Consider the following 20,114-nt stretch of genomic DNA (forward strand, 5'->3'; position numbering starts at 1 on the left):
ACTGCTGTAACCAAGAGCAGAATTTAGAAATAAGCTGCTGAGCTAATTTCTAAAAGAACCTACCTTTTGTCTCAGAGTGATGGTCAATTAGTCAACCGCTTCACCTCATGACGGATGAGTGTAGTTAAATCTTGCTTGAATTCTTCACCTGTTGAACAGAAAGACAAAAGCTAAATTTACAAATGAGTGGCTTAGAGCAAAAAAACTCATATTACTGAATCAGAATTAAAACATCTGGGTCATTGCGAGCCTCCCACAACACTGCAGAAATAAGAGAACAGCTCTGAAATCAAACACACAATCACACGCATTTCTGTTCAAAGTTCAGTTACAGTCCAAGTGTCTGGACCATCAGCTGGGAAAGGGGTCTGTTTACAGGCAATGTAAACACAAGAATCTGCATTAATATACTTTGCGTTGCTTGAAGGTTTGAAAAAGTAATGTTGAGGGTGTGTGTATTTGAACGCCTCAACTTGGATGCTTACTAACCCTCCTCATGATCGAGGACTTTATCGTAGTGGCACTTTCACCCCGTCATAAAGTGGAGTTAATTTCATATTGGCCTTGAACTATTACATTTATCTGAAGGATTCATACCATGTTGTAAACACCTGTGGCCTTCTGAATTTATCTCAAGCTCAGATATTTTAAATTGATGTATCAGAACCACCAAGTGTTTGATTAAAGCTGGAGTGCAGGACTTTTAATAAATGAAAGTCCTTCACATTCAAGCCAAATGAGTTCACAAAATTCAGATTAGGCCTATTAGGCTACAGCAGCTAGGAGTACGGCATAAAACCTACAATGGGTTGAAGGAAAGTTTCTAATGCTCCAGATAAAAAAGAAAAAGTTCTGGACAAATGATTATAGCTTAAAAAAAGAAAATGATTTATGGCAAAGCAATCGACATAAACATGTGTCGACAGTGTTTGTGCATTTATGGTTACCGCCACACTGTCAGTTTAAATGGAACGACTAAGATTGTGTTCCAAACTGCATACTCAGTCTTCTCACTTTCAGTACATAGTCAAGCTGCCCTGATAAAGTTTGTACTGTTGCTTGCAGTATGCATACAACTGAGACGTAGTACTTTATCACACTGTGCTTTAAACTGATTTGCTTATATATCTGTCTGCAGTGTGAAATAAACCGTCCCCTGTGCACTCTTTGGTGTAGGCTAAAGCTTGTTTATATCCACGCTGACACCGATTTATATGATGTATCTTTCGCTGCACAGATGATTACAGGTCAAAATGGTCAGAAAAGCATACTGGCTTGGATGTTGCAAAAAAAGAGACTAGCTGTAGCAGAACATCCTTGCATTTGACATGTATTTAGACATACCAAGTCTTCTCTGGCATAGTACACAGAATGGTAGTACGGGTACTGGAACACATCCTAAGCATTAGTTTCTGCAAAAGTCCATTACTTCTACCCAATAATTACTATATATATATATATATACACACTACATAGATTTTTTTCAGCTATTTAGTTGCTTATTTTGTCTGTTTTAGAAGGAAGATAATAGTGAAAAACAGTGCAAGGTGGAATCGTCCATGTGCACATTTTGTCAAACATCAAAATCAAAAATACAACATTAAATCTGCAGTAATAGAAAAAATGCAGTCAGTGTAATATTTCCGCACTAAATGGATAACTTTTCGATTTGCCTGACTATCTTTAACAAGATTTAGTAACGTGTTGCCTATAGGATACAAACAGCTATGCCTCCACAAGCGATAGTGTGTGAATAAGTCTAGAGACAGTGAAGTACAGAGTTGTCAGTATCAGTTTAAAAGCGGGGGTTGGATTAGTTAAACTTGACTCAAGATGCAGCTAGAGCCTACTCTTTATGTTTCAGCACCAAGAAACTTTGATGGTTCGAATCTTGTATCTATGTGCTTTTTGTAGCATTTCCTCATTGCTTCACTCTATAGCTGCTCATGTTGTATGATCTGTTAACATTATGTGTTAAACAGATTCAGTTGCAGACTCTGAAACAAATTGATTTGCTCATGTCTAATCTGAGAAATAAAAGAGCCGTCCACAATTACGCTGATGTTCACACTTCTACCCACATCATTTTTTAGAAAAAAAAACCCAGAAGATGTGACCCAGTTTTTTTTTTTTTATCATAGCAACATCAGATAGCGTCATTCTAAGACAGTTGTCGATTGCCCCTGATCTCCATGTAGGTCAACTTTTTCCATTTTTGCAAGAATCAACTGCTGTCTGAAAGACATGCACTCTTACTTTTGCTGTCTCAAAGCACATCTCTTGTACTTGTGTTTATTACTTTATTTAAATGATCATAACACACTGGAGACACAATGCCAACATTAGTTTTGTTCCATTTTATTGATGGCTAAGTCTACTAAATGTCCATATTTGTATTGCTGAAGTTAAAAGGAGTTCCATATTGAAGAGTGACCATGTGAATATTACCATGTGGTAATATTGCAGTACTTGTAATTAGTAATGAAAATCCCATTCTAGGCCAACATAAATCATAGTGACTAAAGAATTTGAGAAATTCATAAATGTGTAGTTCAGACCTATATCTGCTACATAAATGCAGTCATTAGCTCAGCAACCCATTTTTACTAGTTAAAAAGTTCAACATCAAACAAGTCTCCAGCTTCACCTCGTCAGTTTGCATTACTGCTTCATCGTTGCACATACTGAGACAAACTCCAAAGAGATCTCCTGTTTGCCAAGTAATGAAACATTACTTTTGATGTGTTAGGCCACGCAGAGAAATAAGTGCTGACAAAGTCTGCAAATCTGATTTATGTCTTCAAGAGGAAAAACCCTCTCAGCTTTCAGACAAAGGTCAGTGTGACAGAAACAATCCTGTGTGGCAAAAGGATTTCTCTGCAGTTAATGTTGCTGTCAGTGAACGTAGTAGTCTTAGAGCTTGAGGGGCAGTGGAGAGAAGCCAGCTGAATGGATTACGGATCTCTTGCCGATATCTGGTTCACAAAATCGTTAAAAACATGACCTTCTTAGCCAGCACAGTTTCTTGAACAATACTTGAATGTTATCAAAATCCCAATATGATTAGGTACTACATCTAATTCACAGGAAAAGAAAGGAAAATGTTTCACAACATACCACAAATGAAACACTGTGGTGCTACAGAGATGCCAGAATCGAGCAATCATATCCTCCAGACTCAACAGAACATTTGTTCGACAGAAAAATCCCATCATCATTTCTGTATTTGTTTCAGTGGAAAAGATATGCAAAAGTTGCCATTCCCGCTAAAATCATGACTCATATGGCACTCAAAATATCTGACAAAATAATTGCAATCTGATTTTTTTTTGGCATATTGTTCAGCCCTGCTGGTCTGTGTATAAAAGGAAAATTATGAACCACTATGACAAATAATTAGCTTAGGGACTCATAGGGTGTGTGCACATATTTTAGTACTATGTAACATAGTGGGTTACATGTAGCTTCATTGGTCTGTCTGTTTTTTTAGTAGATGCTTCATCAAGTATACACACTGGGTATCTTCTCAACAAATGCTATTGTACTACATCACTATTTAACAGCAAACACGAGACTAAAACAGAAGTTCCACAGACAAAAGGTAACTCATTTCAACAGCAGTATTGAAGCTCTAATGTTGGCGTCTGCCTATAAATTGATGTGGTGTCAACCTGATCTAATATAGTAAACTACACCACATCAATCAAACTGAAATTTCTGTGCCTCTAAATCTATGCTTCACATTTCAAATTAAAGGCTGTCCACGTTTTAGGTCTAGTGGAGCCTTCTCGCACTGTATTAGCCGTTGTTTTCAATAACAACCTCCAAAAAGTCTCTACTAATGCAACGGTTTTAAAAAACTAGTACACCTTCACCTTTAAAAGTGAAAAGCAACAGATTTAATGGCATCAGACAGCATTACAGTCAGGGTTATCTCTGGCAAAGACTGAATTAACAACACCCGGAGTCAATCCTAACCTCATGATTGCTGGTCCGACAGACTGCATCAAGCACAGGGTTGACCTTGATTAATGATATTAGTCGTATATTTAGATGAGATAATTTCAAAGATTTTAAAGCATGAAAGTCTTGTGAATGCAGCTCTGCTGCTTGGATTCAGTGAAACTGGTTGCTGCAGCAATGATGTGGCACTGAGAAGGCAGATTAACCCAAGGAAATGATGCTATAGGAGTCATCCCTGTGACACTCTGAATGTGCCGTTCACATTCAAAGCTACTGCACTGAGCCCGAGGGCTTGGTGATTACACGGTCATTGACAGTCAACCTTCTATTCCATGTATGTTGCAGAACCAAAATGTGAAATCTGTCATATGGAGAGCATCATTTTCAAAATTTCAGCATTCATTAGCACGTCTCTAATCGCTAAGGAGCGCTGCAGTCTGCTGACTATCAGTATCAACCAGGGATAGACAGAACCAGTAGTACCACCACCTCTTATCAGTCCTATGAATGACTGAGAGCTGGCTGTATTTGTCCAAAGCCAGAGAAAATCGCATCCAAATCAACACAGGCTCTTCTGTATCAGAGAAGTCTGATATGACAGGCGTTCAGTAATTACATTATTAGGCGCAGCACATAATGTAATCTGCATGTGTTCCTCTCCCTCCCTAATAGCTGATGGTGTTATCCGTCCCACCTCCTCCCCTGTTTAAAGAAAGCTAATTTGCTATGCTCCACTGCCAGTTTTTTTGGCCTCTTCTTATTAATGCTGCATGTAATACACAAAACACCTATAAACTGAGACTGCATACAAAATGTAGGTTTTATGCTAAACTCAGAGAAACTGGTAAACCATGACAAACATGTTCCGAGACGCCAAGCAACAATGAAACACAACAGAAAGCAGTAACAGTCTGCCAAAGCAGGGGAAGCATAGATTCACAGAGAGAAACACAGTGTCCTTGTTTCCTCAGCTCACCTGCAGCTCGCAGTCGTTCCAGCAACAAAAAGGTGTCAAAGTATTTTTCCATGCTCCACTAACTGCTCTTTATGCTCAAAATGGAGCACCGAATCTGTATTGTGTGCAAACACAGCCACAAAGTATTTACTATCTATTAACACAGCCTGACACAGGCTGGATTTTGCATGCGTTGCTGATGTTGAATTTGAGACTTCGTACTGGTAATGACCGGCCATTTTTGAACATAACAAACCTGATACAGATGCATTAAACTGTTTTTCTGACATGTACACATACTAAGTGGTACATTAGTGTTATTGCTGCAACATGTCAGATTTTATTTAGCATTTTCAAGCATGGGCTTCTTTTTAGAATTTCAACCTCAAAAAGAAAAAAAAAAAACATTTTGTCTGGGAAGCCATTTTAAAGCCATTTTTATTCCCCATCTCTAGGAATAGAAATCCCATGGCCGTGAAATTTGGACCCAAACAAAAGTATTTCCAGCAGATATAAATGGCTCCAACAGAGGATGCATTTTAAATTAACGAAAATGTGCAACATTTTTAAACAAGGGTGGTGCTGACAACCCAGGAGTCTATGTTGTTAGTAGACAAACAATATAATGGTGGCACTATTCTAAGTTACATCAGGTTGACATTAGTGCAATGCAATTTCTTGTTACTTACCTGCCACACCACATGAATTTAATATAATTAGGGCTGAACAATTAGTTGATTTCCAAATGAAATAGCGATTTGAACACAGACTATATAGAAGCCATCCTGCTTGTGTGACAGTCAGGTGTTTGATAGTATCTCCTGTGGTAATGCCCCATCAAGTTTTAAATCTATTACACGTTGAATAATAACTTGAACCTTGACATTAAAAACATATTGCAAATCAAATGGCAATATCTGTCAGAAAACTGCAACAAATTGTTCAGCCCCAAATCTAATGTACCTTGTGAAAATATGTGCTGTCAGATATTGGACAAAATATTAACCTGAACATTTTTAACAGTCTAGCTCTATTAATTAACAGTGGCCTCAAAGCACCACTCTGATTTTACTACTTTAACTATAGCTTAAGGCTAAGAAACATACAAAAATATCATGAAATCCTGCAAGTAATTCTTAAAGACAGGGGTAACCTAAAAAAAAAAAAAAAAAAAAAATCACATTAAGGAGTGCCTACTTTTAATTGCAATAGATAGCTTGATAATTAAAGTTACTTTTGAGGTTGTATTCTCAAGTGTATTGTCAAAGAAATCAAATCAAAAGCAAGCACAAGCAATTGAGGGCTATTGTAATGACAGATATAAATGATAGATGTTAATTGCTGCATTTCTCCTACAGTATATGTAAAAGTCATAATCAAAATGGATATCACAGTGAAATGTATAGAAAACTGTTTCATTATGCTACTTGTCTTTCTGCAAAAAGATTCCAGCTTGTAACAAACATCACACTGAAGCCGACGTTACATAGATTGATTTCATTAAGTCTGAATCAACCCATCCAGAACCAAAATTCAAGCTATATAGAAATGTGTACCTAATTAGTTTCTGATGGAGAGATACTTTAATTATTTCAAGGATTCAATCTGAGGGACTATTCAAGCTTTGAAATGCAATTAGGACTGCAATTAACGGTTACTTCTTCTCTCAATTAATCATTGAGTTGTTTGCTCTATAAGATGTCAGACAATGAAGAAAAATGCTGATCAGTTTTTCTGAAAACCCAAGACAACTTCCTTAAATGTTTCTTTGTCCACAATCCAAAGACATTCAATTTACTGTCACAAAGTAGTAAAGAATCCAGACAATTTTCAAATTTAAGAAGCTGAAATCAGAGAATTTGGATTTTTCTTGAATTTACTTCAAACAATTAATTGATTATCAAAAGAGAATCTAATTAAGAGATTAATCATGGTTATCCGTGTGTCTTTTTCCCCCCAATAATTACTGTGACACACAACTGATAACTAGAAAATGCAACAGAGCTTGACTTCGGCCTCTATTTAGGCATCCAAACTTAACCTTAATTCTCAGAACATTAAGCAGCCACTGCTTTAACCTGCCAGGGGCTGGTTTACAAGGAAGACATGTTTGATGTCAGGACTGAATCAATGATCAATTTCAGTTCAAAGTCACAATTTCAAACAAGCAATTAGAAACTGCACCATTTAGGAGACACTAAGCAGTGCATCTGACTCAGAGCTTGCTTTCATTATTACTTTAATTTGATTGCAGAACATGCAGTACTTACATGCTGTTCCTGAACCTTAAGTGAATGAGCTACAGGCTTCACTGACAGAGACGGCTTACAAAAATTGCTCTTGTTTTCTTGTTGAAATTGTTTTATTTTTATCATTCAGTCACAACTTTTCTTTTATCTCCTACGCCATTTTAAAATGCAAGAAACACATGTTTAACACAGAGTGGTTCATATTTTGTCTGTATCTCATGTAATAATGCTCTATCACATTTTACATCTATGTTAAATGTATGTCTTATTATTGCACTGAAACTTGACATAAAAAATATCAAACTGCAATATCTATCAGACAAAAGATACATATTTTCCTCAACTCTATTTTATATCCATACCAGACTGTTAAGTTGTCATCTGGATGCTGTCATTAGCTGATTTGATCCAGGTGAGTTAATCACCTGATAGACAAAAGCTATGTTGAGAGACTTGTGGACAAAGCTGACAAGAAAATGAATAGATCAAGTGACTGTGTGATCAATTTCACAGCTGTTGTCTGGAAAGGAAAAGACTTGTCAATTAATCAACTAGCTGTCAGGGTTCTAATTAATTGGAAACTATTTTGATAATTAATTATTCTGCCAAGATGCTTTTCAAAAAGATGAAAAAGTCTAAATCCTCTGAGCTGAGCTGCTTAAATTTGAATATTTTCCTCTTTCTTTGCTCCTCTATGACAGTAAACTCAGTGTATTTGGTTTGTGGACAAAACAAGTCATTTGCAGCGGTCATCTTGAAGCGCTGGAAAACGCTGATTGACATTTTCACCATTTTCTGACATTTAACAGAGAAATGAACTAGAGCAATTAACCGAGAAAATAACCGTCGTATCAACTGATAATGAAAATAATAGTTCGTTGCTGCCTCTCTGATGAATGGAGAGCAGTAGAATGGAGCTGAAACGCAGCTGTCAAACACAACACCGGGGGAAAACACAGACATACCCTTGAAAAGAAGCGTAAATGTGTGAGAACTATGCAGGTGAGACGTGCATGGTAGTCAGGTGTGGAAAACCTGCTGAGGTGAGACAAGGTAACAGCAACATCAATCTATCTGTCTGTCTGCTCGCTGCCGGAGATGCCGGCCGGCGAACCGGGCAGTGATTGCTAGAAGGCTAACGCCACCTAGCTTGCATGCTAACGTCAAATACAGCAACAAAACAACAGCTTTTATAGTTTAACACACTTACTGCGACGAATGACACACACTGTCGAGGGTTCTTATTCCGTAAAAAACAGATAAACGGTATTTTCTCCTCCCAGCGGCCACTTTAAAACGTAAACTAGCGAGCATTTAACTCGTCTGCAACAGTATGTGTGTCAACCCACTTTTAGCTGGAGCTAGCTAGGTAGCTAACATACAGCATTAGATAAGAATGTGGGTCACCGGGCCTTTGGCCAGTCGCTGTCACCAAAAGCAAAACTGTTCCGTTTGCACCTTCACGCCCGTCGGTAGTACACACACACGCTGCTGATAAAAGCGATACGAGTTCTGGAGGCGACTTCACCGGGAGAGAAGTGACACTTACCCCGAACAGTCTCCTCTTTCATCGGGATATCCCTGCACCCAGTGGCGCTGCTGACGGTTGACTGCGCAGGGCTGAGGCAGACTGGAGTTGGAACTGGAGCCAAGAGGGCCTACCGCTGTACTCCTGATAACACACATATGCCTGCTGGGCCGATCAACGTCCTGGTTTAGGTAGATCACCTATATTAGACACAAACTCAGGCAATCATGATTTGTACTATTACACAGCATGATTTTGTTGTCATTTTTGCTCTGCAGTCAGTGCAGCTACAATCTGTCAAATTGAACTACTTGTGGGCACGCATAATTTCAGCGGCATCATCCATTGCATCTGTTTTCCTTTTTGTGACAAATATTCACAAAATGCAGTCTTGATGCTGCATTAACCCATTTACTGAAAGTACTTCTTAAAAAAATCTGATTGCTTTGTACTTTTCCTAATATCTATATAATGTGAATCCCAGACTTTTTTTTTCCACACACAAAAATAGTAAAAATATAAAAATAGTCATTTCGTAGCATTATATTCTGGATTGCAGGGGGTGGGAAATTATAGTTTATTTCAAGCATTTATGAATAGAGAAATACTTAACTGTTGCGCTGTGTAATTATCTTTTCTGCCCTTTGGACAAGTTTCTTTGGATTAATTGGCCGTCTGATTGTTTTAACGTCTCCCCATCCCCGGCGTGGTGCTCGTCACCATGGCAACAGCCAAAATAGTAAAAGCTGCAGTACCACGTTTGACCACACCAAATGGGTCAATTTGCGTCTGACGCTGTTGCGACACTTTTGCAAGGAAGAATTCGTGCAATTTGTGGGGGGGAAAGTGTTATATGTTTGAAGAACATGTAAATGACATTTATTTCTTCATTTTCACTATTAGTTATGCAGTGCATTATCATGAATTAGACATTAGATTTTACTATGAGGAAGCAGAGACATATGTTTGTGGTGCTTGTGATAAATAAAGGTCTTGAATCAGAGGATGCGGATATTCATTTTTTTAACCTTTGCATTCACTCTGTCTTTTCATCTCCTGCAAGCATCTCCTGCCAGGTGGTTGAATCCACCTTATAATGTTGATCGATAGGTGCAGAGGCAGTGTTCATATAATCACATCAGCAACCTACTTCTGCACTGCACTCAAATATGAGGCCTGCAAACCACTGTAGTATCATTTTCATACTTATGTGTTCTCGTTTTTCTGGAGGGTTGCCAGATAGGTTAAAAACATATTTCTATTACTCCAGTTGTGACACACAACACATATTCTCCAAACAGTCCTTTTGTCAGTTCATATCAGTCACTTTGAGTACACACAGGAAGCAATTTGGAAGTCAGCCTTACAATATTGATTGTAGTCTAACATAAAGTGGAGTTTTACTTCATGGAATTGGACAGATCGCCTGTGGGATTTTACACAGTAGCTCGTTTTATTTTAACATCTAAAGGCTCTTGAACTAATTCAGTCTTTAGGGTGAAAATTCATTTTATTAATTGTTTGTAGTGAGATAACTATATGTGGTTGGAAATGCAAACACTTCATCCTTATGTGGATGTTGAGATACAACAAAAAAATGTTCTCTTCTGGTAAATCTTCTTGCTGTAGTGCAGCTCGACTTTTGAAGAACAGCTGTAATGATGCACTGATACTGAGAATGAACTCTGAATCTATAAACGACTTTCTCTTTTTCATCTTTCTGTGCAAGCTTGGAACTTTGTTTTTATCTGTCATGTTTTCAAGAGCAATGAATACACCAGCCTTTGATTACAATGTTAGCCTGAGGCCAGAATGATTATAAAATCAGAGCAGAAATCTCATATTCCAGCATGAAATGTACAATTCTGAACCTTTTTTTTAAGTTTAATTTCTTCATCAGGCCTGTCAGGGAGATTCCTACTTAACACAGGTATTATATTTATTAATATAAGGCACATTAAAAGGATTACACATATTTGCATACTCTTAAAGCATAATTACAATATCCTACATACAGCATCAACAGAACTGAAACCAAATACACAGATTCCAGCTTTATTTCGCTGATGATGGTGACATCTACTGTTGAGAACAGTAATCACACATTTATGTTTTCTCATTTCTTTTATCACATTAGTAACTGACAAGACATGAATTTCTACAAGTAGTATTTCAAGAAGATAATTTGTACATTTAGCAAAAACACTCACATAAAAAACAAATAATGGTGTTAAAAATATGGTAAATTCTTATTTTGTTTGTACAAGTTTAGATGTTCTTTCTTACTGATTGTTGACAAGATACAAAAAAATGTCTATTATTATAATGCAGGCATAATTTTGATAACAGTTGCTTAATTATTAATAAACTCAGGTAATAAAGTAAGTGTAGCAACTTTGTCTAATCTGCTAAATAAGTGCTTTTATTGTGATTAAAACAGTCCTAATGTGTGTTTAAATTGTCCATTTCCGTATATATTTTGCAGCTCTCATTCATAGTGTTCTTGTTTTACACGATTTCCAGATACATTAATGTGTAATGAATCAAACTTACACAACTCCACCAACTCCGATCACATTATAGCAGTTTTAATGCGAATGACCCACATTATAACACAAAATAAAATCTGGACAAATAAACAGTATTTTTAATGAATATTCATAGTGTACATTCAAACATCACTACAGCTGTGGCAGAGGGCTGTGGCTGGAGTCTGGATCACTCGGTCGAGGTGCAGCGGCTCGGGTCTCAGGGTCTTTGTCGTCTCTGTACAATAAGCTTTAGATGTGGAGACTCTAAAGCACATCGACACGCGAGATTAGATGATGATGCACATATTTGTAGCCCCATATAAACAAAGTATTAGGAGCATGATCCTAACAATGAGAAAGACTAGATTTCAAGAATTACTGACAGGGTGAGAATACACACACATCTATATCTCAAAATTAACAGTATTTCAACCTAATCTAATGCTATTTGGAAGCATATGTTCAATCAATAATGTCTAAAAAGATTTTGCAGAAGTGTTTGCAGAAACTGGCAGAGTTAGGAAGTTAGCTTTTCATGGCAGCAAAATAAAACAGACAAGTTGTGATTTTCTGACTTGTCCGTTTTATTTTGCTGAGTAAAGAAGCACTTTGGATTTTGAAAGATGCTCAGAAATAAAGGTTATATATATATATATATTATTTGCTACTTCACATTAGTTACACATTATTTGATTGGAAAAATAAAGGACCTGCTGTCTTTTGCATAAAGTAAATCACACTTGTATGTATCATGGTGCACGTGGAAGCTTTATTTTTATATAATTCAGTTATAATTGTGTGTGTAACTGTTAATTATATTGCAAATGAAGAATGAACCAAACTAGAAAATACTTAGAGACCCTCCCTTGGTATTCCAAGTAATGCAGACAAGCTGTCCTAAGAAATTAAATGTTTCCACCTTCCTATTCTTCTACTCTAAGAGTTTTTGCAGTTTTAAGCTGACAGATGTCATTATAACATGCTTATTTCTGACAGGCTAAAAGCTTCAGTGGAGTATTACCTTTCAATTCATTCATATTCTAAGGATCTTCTTCCATTTCGTGGCTGCAAGCACAAACACAGTTTTATAATTTCATTGCATTGTGTAGTTTTTTCATCTTTTCATTTTCTTGGTCACACATTCATTCATACCCGATAGAGGAAGTAGCCTCTGCTCTGGATTCCCCCAGGTCCCTGGAGTTCGGCCTGTACAAACACAACGAAAACTACAGAATTCAAGTTTCCACACAGAAGCACATCTCAGTTTTATTTGTCTTTTTCTGTGAGTCGACTACAACATCCCCCACCCCGAGGAGCTGACAGCACACACCCACTCGAACGCTCGCATCTGAACTTTCCAAAACAAACACTCTCCACGTTTCCTCGCTCACAACTCCTCAGTGTCCACTTTGTGAATGTCAGCGCTTGATAGCAATGAGGGAGAAGTTCACCTGTCAGCGGCACTAATTTTAGACCATAATTACTCTCAGCTTGGGGAAAGAACAACTAATGTAGACAGAGCTCGTACAGAGAGTGAGCAGAGCTGCCCGATACGAAGCAGCATTATTGACATGTAAGCTCAGGAAAAGGGAAAACACTCTGAAATCAACTGCAGAACAGAGCTCGCACATTTCAGTATCAATATTTACTGCAAACATACATAAATACAGTGCAATGCTGAAATGTTTTCTTCTATTCACCAGCTCTTTCTACATTCTCCTATTGCTGTTGAGAGATCTATATGCATTATTTTATGCCGTAACTCTAGAAATGTCACAGGAAGTCACATTTGTCTGATCTTTTTTGCATTCAAAAAACAAAGTTATTTGTTCTCAATATCTTTGTTTTATCAGGCAGTGATTGTGAGATTTCTGCAGACAAAAAACATTACAAAAATGAACATATATGGGTTGTACATACGTGCATTGTGAGTTCTCTCTCTCTTCTGGTATGGAGTTGAGAAATTAGACGCAGAAGAGGGTGCAACCGAGGAGTCTGACAAACACACACAAACAGACAGACGGACCCAGACAACAAACATGAAAAAAAGTACACAGCATGGGAATGTACTAGGCACACTAAAGCATGCAACACAGAAATGCAAACGTAACACAGATGCTTCCTCGCTGCAGCTACGTTTTCATTGCAGCATTTTGATAGGCACATCAGATTCTGTATTATTTAACATCTCGATGATGGAGGAGCAGAAAACTCAATAGGTTCATATGTCATTGGAGAAATATGTCGTTTTGTTTGACATATAATGAGGAAAAGTAAATGTGCACTCTGGGATGTTTTGCTGGTACATTGCACAGGAAGGAAAATTATTTTTATTTTCATCACAGCTGCAGGGAAAACAGTTCACTGCATCATAAATGTTGACTTTTTCATCTGATAATTAACCAGACAGAAAAAAAAAACATCAAGAAAGATTGCATTTTATTATGAAAATGCACAATAATAATATATTTACCCTCATAGCCGAGTAGAAAATAAGGGCTGCATGCACATTTTGAATCTTTCTGCAACTTTCCTCCTGTTACAAAGCTGAATTTTGTGGGGCAAAGTGCCATCAACAACCATGCAACCAGAAAATTAACCTGGCTGCAGAGTCATGCTGTCATCCCCCTACACAAAATGTTGCTGGTTTAACAGAATTAGTGTCTCACATGCACAAGAAGGGAAAACAGTCCTTGCAGAATATTTGTGCATCTTAGGACTGTGTGCATGCTTGTGTGTCCAAGTGTTTGTCTGCATGCATGCATTCATTTTTCATCCATGTGTACCTGCATGCATGTGTGTTTTTGGGGGTGGCATATAGACCCTGCTGTTATTGGTCCTGCAGAATGTTCACATCAGGTGATTAAGAAAAAAGTCTTCCATTGTAAAATATTGTGCTTTTATTTGTTGGTCAAGCAACAAACTGTAGCAGAGCAGTTTTATCCTTCTCTTACTTACCGACCCCTGAGACAAGACAGAACCTTGTGGTCTAGAGTAATGAAATAAAAACTGCACATACAGTGCAGGACAGACAATAACAACAACAATAAAACACACATACAGATGCAAACAATTCTACACAAATTAGGTTTAATCTTATGGCGTCTCGTCTATTGTGACTGCTGATATTCATGTCAGGGGGAGAAAAATAATTAGAGGAACTTTTACTTACCCTTTTACTATTTTCTTGCACTTTTAGCTCCTGAATGACAAGAAAATGAGTCTTTGGGATGACATTGACCACTTAATTTTTAGCATAATTCTCGAAATTATGTCTCAATGTGCTAAATTCTGTAAAACAAATGTAACAAAAATGTTCTGCAATTAAACATGATGAGATGTAATAAGAAGCACCTTTGACTTTTGAACCAACATCAACACACAGAGTTCTCCTAAGACATCAGATGCCTGGAATGATGACAGGAGAGCTGTTACAAATAATAGTCATATTAATCATGCAATAAATGTGCAAATTAACAAGACAGTTTTAGTGTCAGACTCCACGCACCCGTAACTTCAGGTCTGCCGAGAGGTAGGACGAGCACACAGCGTCTATCTGTGAAGCATCACACAGGATGATGGAGGAGCAAACCAACAGTAAAGATATTTTTTTAAAAACAGAAAGAAGAAAACGTACCTGGCTGATTAGCTGTCTCTGATCTGTTGTGGCTTGCTGAAGATTTGCTGGAGCACCTTTTGTTTCAACACAGAAATACAAAATTCAGTTAATAACTAAACTGAAATGACTGTGTTAGCAATCCTTATAAAACATACTTAGGTCTGACCACAAATGCGTGATTTTATTGAAAGAGCAGCAATAATGCACGATGCCACTGTACAAGCTGCAGACCAGCAGAGCCTCTTATACGTTGTCATGGCAAACAAATTCTCCCATATGCTTTGGAATGATCACACTGGATGTCCATTAGCAGTGTAAGAGCGTCACTGTGGAACGTGGAGGCGGTTATTGTCCAACATGCTCTTGTAAGATTACATCCTAATGGCTTTGGAAAACAATCAGGGAAAAAATGTTGATTTTCATAAACATTTCTACAAAACAAGAAGTCAGCAGCTTGCAGTGTTGACACTCATGTTTGATCTGAAAGCTTATGAGCAAATGCAAACATGACATCAGCCTCAGATGTAGAAGAAGTGACTGTCAGTCTGCATCTACACATCTCTCAGTCACTTGAGACTTTGACACTTAGTAAACACATGAGAGAGTCGTTATTGTCAAAGTGTCCTGTCTAATTTGACATCAAATCAGACAAGGAAAATGGATGGCTGAACAGATGAGTAAAAAATCTTATCATAGTTTCTTTTTAAGCAGTTACATATGAAAAGTACACTATTCTCAAAGTAGAATCAAAAAAATTTAGAAAAATCACTGATATGTACATGCATATCTATCTATCTATCTATCTATACACACTGCGAATGTCATTTCACAGTGCTTCACATAGTAACAATTTCTTAGTTTTTTTTTTAGCAGTTTGTTTTCAAGGTAAAATATATAAATGAAAAACCTGAGAAAATAATTTTATACATGCATATATATATATATATATATATATATATATATATATATATATAGAGAGAGAGAGAGAGAGAGAGAGAGTATATATACAGTATATATATATATATATATATAGATCATGTCACAACATGTATGTCTTCTCAAGATGCTTCGTGTAGCAAATAATTACTGAGAATTGCTGAATAGCCTAAATATTTCTCTTCTTATCTTTTAACGAATGTGGTTTTGCCCTCACTGTCTTTCATTTACATCTTAATTATAAATACCAAAAGTTCACTATAGTATAATTAATTGACACAGTAGATAGATAGATAGATAGATAGATAGATAGATAGATAGATAGATAGATAGATAGATAGATAGATAGATAGATAGATAGATAGATAGACACGTTTCTATGGCTTCCTCTAATGCACAACTGAGAGAAAAATCTTAACCCACTTTATGCCCTATGATTTAAAAAAGTTGCTTGTTTTGTGTCTGTGTGTGTTTTGTTTTGTTTTTTGCTAGCTGAAGACGAAAAAACACAGAAACAGACTGAGTTCCTGGACTTACTGTGACAGAGGGGCACGGTGAGGAGCAGCAGGGCTGTCAGGGTGCAGATGCTGGCGGCGCTGAGCGGACTCATGCTGCTGCTGCTGAGGCTCTGCAGGCTGTTGGAGGCTCCGCTATGGCTTCGGACGCTGCTCATCTCTCTCTGACTGACCTTTCTTTTCGTCTCTGTTTTGATTTTTGTTTTTTTCCCCCTCCTTTTCTTCTTTTGCACTTGTGGCTCTTCTGACAGTTCCGCTCTCACGTCAGATAAATATGAGGGCTCGTGTTACACACACCCTCCTCGCGCGCTGACTGAGTCATTAGGAGGTCCGCGCGCAAACAAACTTGATGAGCTCAACAGGTGGAGAGAAGAAGAAGAAGAAGAAGAAGAAAAAGAAAAAGAAGAACGTGTAACATGACGAGAAGAGCAGGAAAGACACCATCAACTCCCAAAATGTTATTTCTCTCTTGAGCCTCACTGTGATGATCGTCAGTTATAAGTAGTAATGCAATGTGATAATTTAGTGAGATAATAAAATTTATGGTGGATTGTTGTGTTATGAAATTTATTGCATTTTCTAAATGATCTTATGAACAGTTCTTACCAGTCAGTGATATATTCCTTTCAAGCAAAAAAAGTCAAAAAAGAATGAAATATAACAGCTTTGATGTCGTCACTACAGAGACAAACCAAACTCAAATTACTTAATTTCAGCAAATTATGAATTTACAATTACATTAGTAAAGCTCAACTTTTATTTTAAATAAAAATCACTCCATCTTTCGAGTAATGCTTTTCCCTGCCAATCCAACAGCAGTCCACCCATAAAATAACACGTATAATTGTCTAAATTACATAGTCATTTTCAACTTTTGTTACGCTGGCACTGTTCCGTGAATTTGCTTCATTATCAGGGAGACTCATTATGGATCATTACGGAATTAGCTTTTCTCATAGTGCTCAGGTAATGTGTTGGTCTTTGTGTGAAGCAGTGTGTGAAAGCAGAAATACTCTCTGGCACTACATTTCAATTTGATCTGTTACAATAAATCAGGCAGCATAGTAACAATAATAATAATTTTAAAAAAACAACTGCTGTCCTTGTTCATTCAGCAGAACCCAATGTGAATAGAAAATGAATTAATGTGCTTTTACAAACAAAGGTGGGTTTATTTTGGCTCTAATTGGCCTCATTGTCACAAGAAGGGCAGTCTGCATGTGTTATGAGGAGGAGATGTGGGACAACTGTGACAGCAGAGTGAGAAAAGATGAAGAGAAATAGATGCTGCAGGAAATAAAAATTTGGAAGATTTACTGGATTCTTCAGATATTCCACCAGGATTTTGTACACAGAATAATATGTGATGCATTGTATTAGATGCAGTCTTTAGGGCACTTGGTGCACAGATAAATCTTGTTGGGAAGTCATTTGACTGAGTGGCGTCATTACCTGCAGTGGAAGTGCAGTATTTTTATTTTATCAGTACAACAATGAAAGCTAATTTACAAGGCGTATCGCTGTGATGCACTTGACAGCGAACTGTAATCAAAAGTCCCCATCACAGCTTTGTTTTCGAAATCTGAAGCTTAATAGCACAAGTGGCAACAAATGATAATTGAGCAATTCAAGGAGTCATCACACTCATCTCCACCCTTGTCATCCTCCTACACTAATCACTCTTTCCTCTTTAATCTCCCAGTTTTCCTTATTGTCATGAATCCAAACCAAGGATGATGAGATATATTGCTTCAGCAGATTTGTCACAGGGGAGTTCATTTGTAAGCCCCTTTGAGGTAAAATGACAGTTTGCTAATAGTAAAGTCGCTTCACTGACCTGGTTTCTTCTGAAAGCTCTGGAGAAAACTACCCTTGAGTTATTATTCTGGATAAGTCTTAAAATGCCATGACCTCTAAAGAGTCCTCAGTTACTATGACTGACATCTGTGTATGTTGCTCTAATTGGTTTCTTTGAGTTGAAACCCAAAGGCACTGAAGGAAGGATATTGTCTATGATTCACATGTTGGTGCACCTTGAAGCCACAACACAGATTAAAGTTCTTAATATGCTTTAATTCCAACCCACATTCAGGGACTGTTGTAGAAACACATCTGAAGCTGGCATCACCTCAGTGTTTCATCTGCATCTCACTAATAAATGAAGGAATTTATCAGTATGTACAGCACCCTCCATAATTATTGGCACCCTTGGTTAAGAAGTCTTGAAAGCATTAAAATAAATTCAATTTTTAGTGCAGAAGCATACTCTCACACTGAAAATTGTAGGAAAAATGAATTATAGGAGAAGATTAGCGGCTGTTTTGTGGGCAAAAGGGGGTTGCACAAAGTATTAGCATCAGGGTGCTTATAATTGTGGCACACATGATTTGATGTAAAAGAATTATTTCTTAATGAGTGATTTTTTCCCCCACTGAATAAATGCACTTGAATTAAAGGTTGGATTTTCCTGTTCTTTTCATTGTGGTCCTATATTATTAAGAAAAAATGAATTTATTGGAAGCTAAAGAACACATCTTAACTTGGGGTGCCAATAATTATGGAGGGTGGTGTATGTCTGTCTGTTCTTTACTTTTCTTGATAATCTTTCATCAGATCTACTTTAAACATGGCAGGTGTGTTGTTTAGGCCCTGAGGAGATGCAGCGTCAAGTTGGAAGTCATTTGAAAAAGGGGGTCCTCATAGTTTGACCGAGAGGTTTTTGTTAGGCTTTGAGAACAGTATCTTCAACTGGCCTTTGGTTGATTGTATTATTAAATTCAATTTAGTTCACTTCAATTAAATTCAACTTCATTAATCAATTTAAACAACCTGATTTAACGGAAATTTATGAATTCATTTAACCCACACTCTTGCACACAACATACAATTGTCATCATGCATACATATGCATCTAACTAACGATACACATCATTATAAATGAAATAAAAATTCTTGACATAATTCTTCTTGAGTCTTTTGGGCTGTTTAATCATAATTATTCTTCAGTGTGGTGCACTGAAGGAATAGTTGTTTCCTGGTGGAGAATTTATATTATAAGATCAATAAAATGAAGGAAAGTACCACTATACACTCAGTCAAGGTTGAAGATTTGCGGTTAACATGTTCAGATTTTTGAGGTACTTTAGTTATGAGTGGAAATCAGCACCACCTTCAATGTAGTCACAGTTCTTATGTCAGCATGTCCAAAACAGGGTTTTCTTTGTATAATAAATCAAAACCTGTTTTGACCTACTTGTGTACATTACATATTTAAAGTCACTCGATTCCATTGCCACTTGTTTTTAAAACGCAAACTTATTTCTCATAATAAAAAGGTGCTTTCTTTGTATAGCGTGCTGTCACGAAAGCAGCTAATGGAGGTTTGTATGTCACAAAGACTGGAATAGGAAGCAAAAGGTGTCCAAACACATCTATCAGCACCTTATGAGCATGTTGCATCAAGTTTGCTTAATCCACACACAAAAAACCAACTAAACTATAAAAGCAACACTTCAGTGTTTAACAAGCAGGACTGTACCAAAAGACCAGGTTAGCTATATACTCCCTGTTTCCCATAGGCTGAACATAAAAGACAGACATAACTACTGTGAAGTAATCTGTTAGTTTTTGGAGTGCTATATTAAAGCCCAAGATTTTACCATTTTGACCATTTAGATTTTTTTGAAACCTGATGTGCCAAGTGAAGGACAGATTTGATTGAGAACTCAGTAGTAAACTGTGAATCACAAAGTAACCCTGCACTCAAATCTAAGCTGATCTATTGTCTGTTTTATTGTAAATGAGAACATCCATCCATT

General features: G+C 37.1%; 2 protein-coding genes across 9 annotated transcripts in view; both read right to left on the reverse strand.

Annotated features, from left to right (window-relative positions):
- clocka (clock circadian regulator a) overlaps positions 1-9,650 on the reverse strand; it is a 43,251-nt gene extending 33,601 nt beyond the window's left edge. For 2 of the 6 annotated variants that reach the window (XM_022203023.2, XM_022203022.2), the window contains exons 1-2: positions 8,717-9,050; positions 64-148 (exon numbers count right to left, since the gene is read on the reverse strand). The gene's annotated coding sequence lies outside the window, so the exon portion shown is untranslated. Of the gene's footprint in view, positions 1-63; positions 149-8,377; positions 8,696-8,716 lie in introns of those variants that run through there. The other 4 variants (XM_051946984.1, XM_051946983.1, XM_051946981.1 and 1 more) reach the window with 4 other exon arrangements.
- Positions 9,651-10,734: 1,084 nt separating this feature from the next.
- On the reverse strand, positions 10,735-16,671 carry nmu (neuromedin U). 3 transcript variants are annotated; one of them, XM_022203019.2, is made up of 10 exons: positions 16,319-16,671; positions 14,864-14,919; positions 14,735-14,782; positions 14,581-14,634; positions 14,399-14,428; positions 14,185-14,235; positions 13,147-13,221; positions 12,379-12,432; positions 12,248-12,291; positions 10,735-11,490 (listed from the first exon to the last, which is right to left on the reverse strand). In XM_022203019.2, the coding sequence occupies exons 1-9, from the start codon at positions 16,452-16,454 to the stop codon at positions 12,256-12,258; spliced, it is 540 nt and encodes a 179-aa protein (XP_022058711.1). In that variant the 5' UTR covers positions 16,455-16,671; the 3' UTR covers positions 10,735-11,490; positions 12,248-12,255. The 3 variants fall into 3 exon arrangements, with proteins under 3 accessions (XP_022058711.1, XP_022058712.1, XP_022058713.1); XM_022203020.2 differs by lacking the exon at positions 14,185-14,235 and having other exon boundaries at positions 16,319-16,650; XM_022203021.2 differs by lacking the exons at positions 13,147-13,221; positions 14,185-14,235 and having other exon boundaries at positions 16,319-16,665.
- Between the last annotated feature and the right edge of the window lie 3,443 nt (positions 16,672-20,114).

This window comes from Acanthochromis polyacanthus, chromosome 4, assembly GCF_021347895.1.
Source record: "Acanthochromis polyacanthus isolate Apoly-LR-REF ecotype Palm Island chromosome 4, KAUST_Apoly_ChrSc, whole genome shotgun sequence".
Lineage (NCBI taxonomy): Eukaryota > Metazoa > Chordata > Actinopteri > Pomacentridae > Acanthochromis > Acanthochromis polyacanthus.

Excerpts from the sequence above, each read along its gene's own strand:
- nmu (XM_022203019.2), bottom strand. The coding sequence starts at position 16,454 with ATGAGCAGCGTCCGAAGCCATAGCGGAGCCTCCAACAGCCTGCAGAGC. Across the intron at positions 14,920-16,318 it reads CACCGTGCCCCTCTGTCACA|GTGCTCCAGCAAATCTTCAG; the intron begins GTAAGTCCAGGA and ends TTGAAACAAAAG. Across the intron at positions 12,292-12,378 it reads GAGGCTACTTCCTCTATCGG|CCACGAAATGGAAGAAGATC; the intron begins GTATGAATGAAT and ends TTGTGCTTGCAG.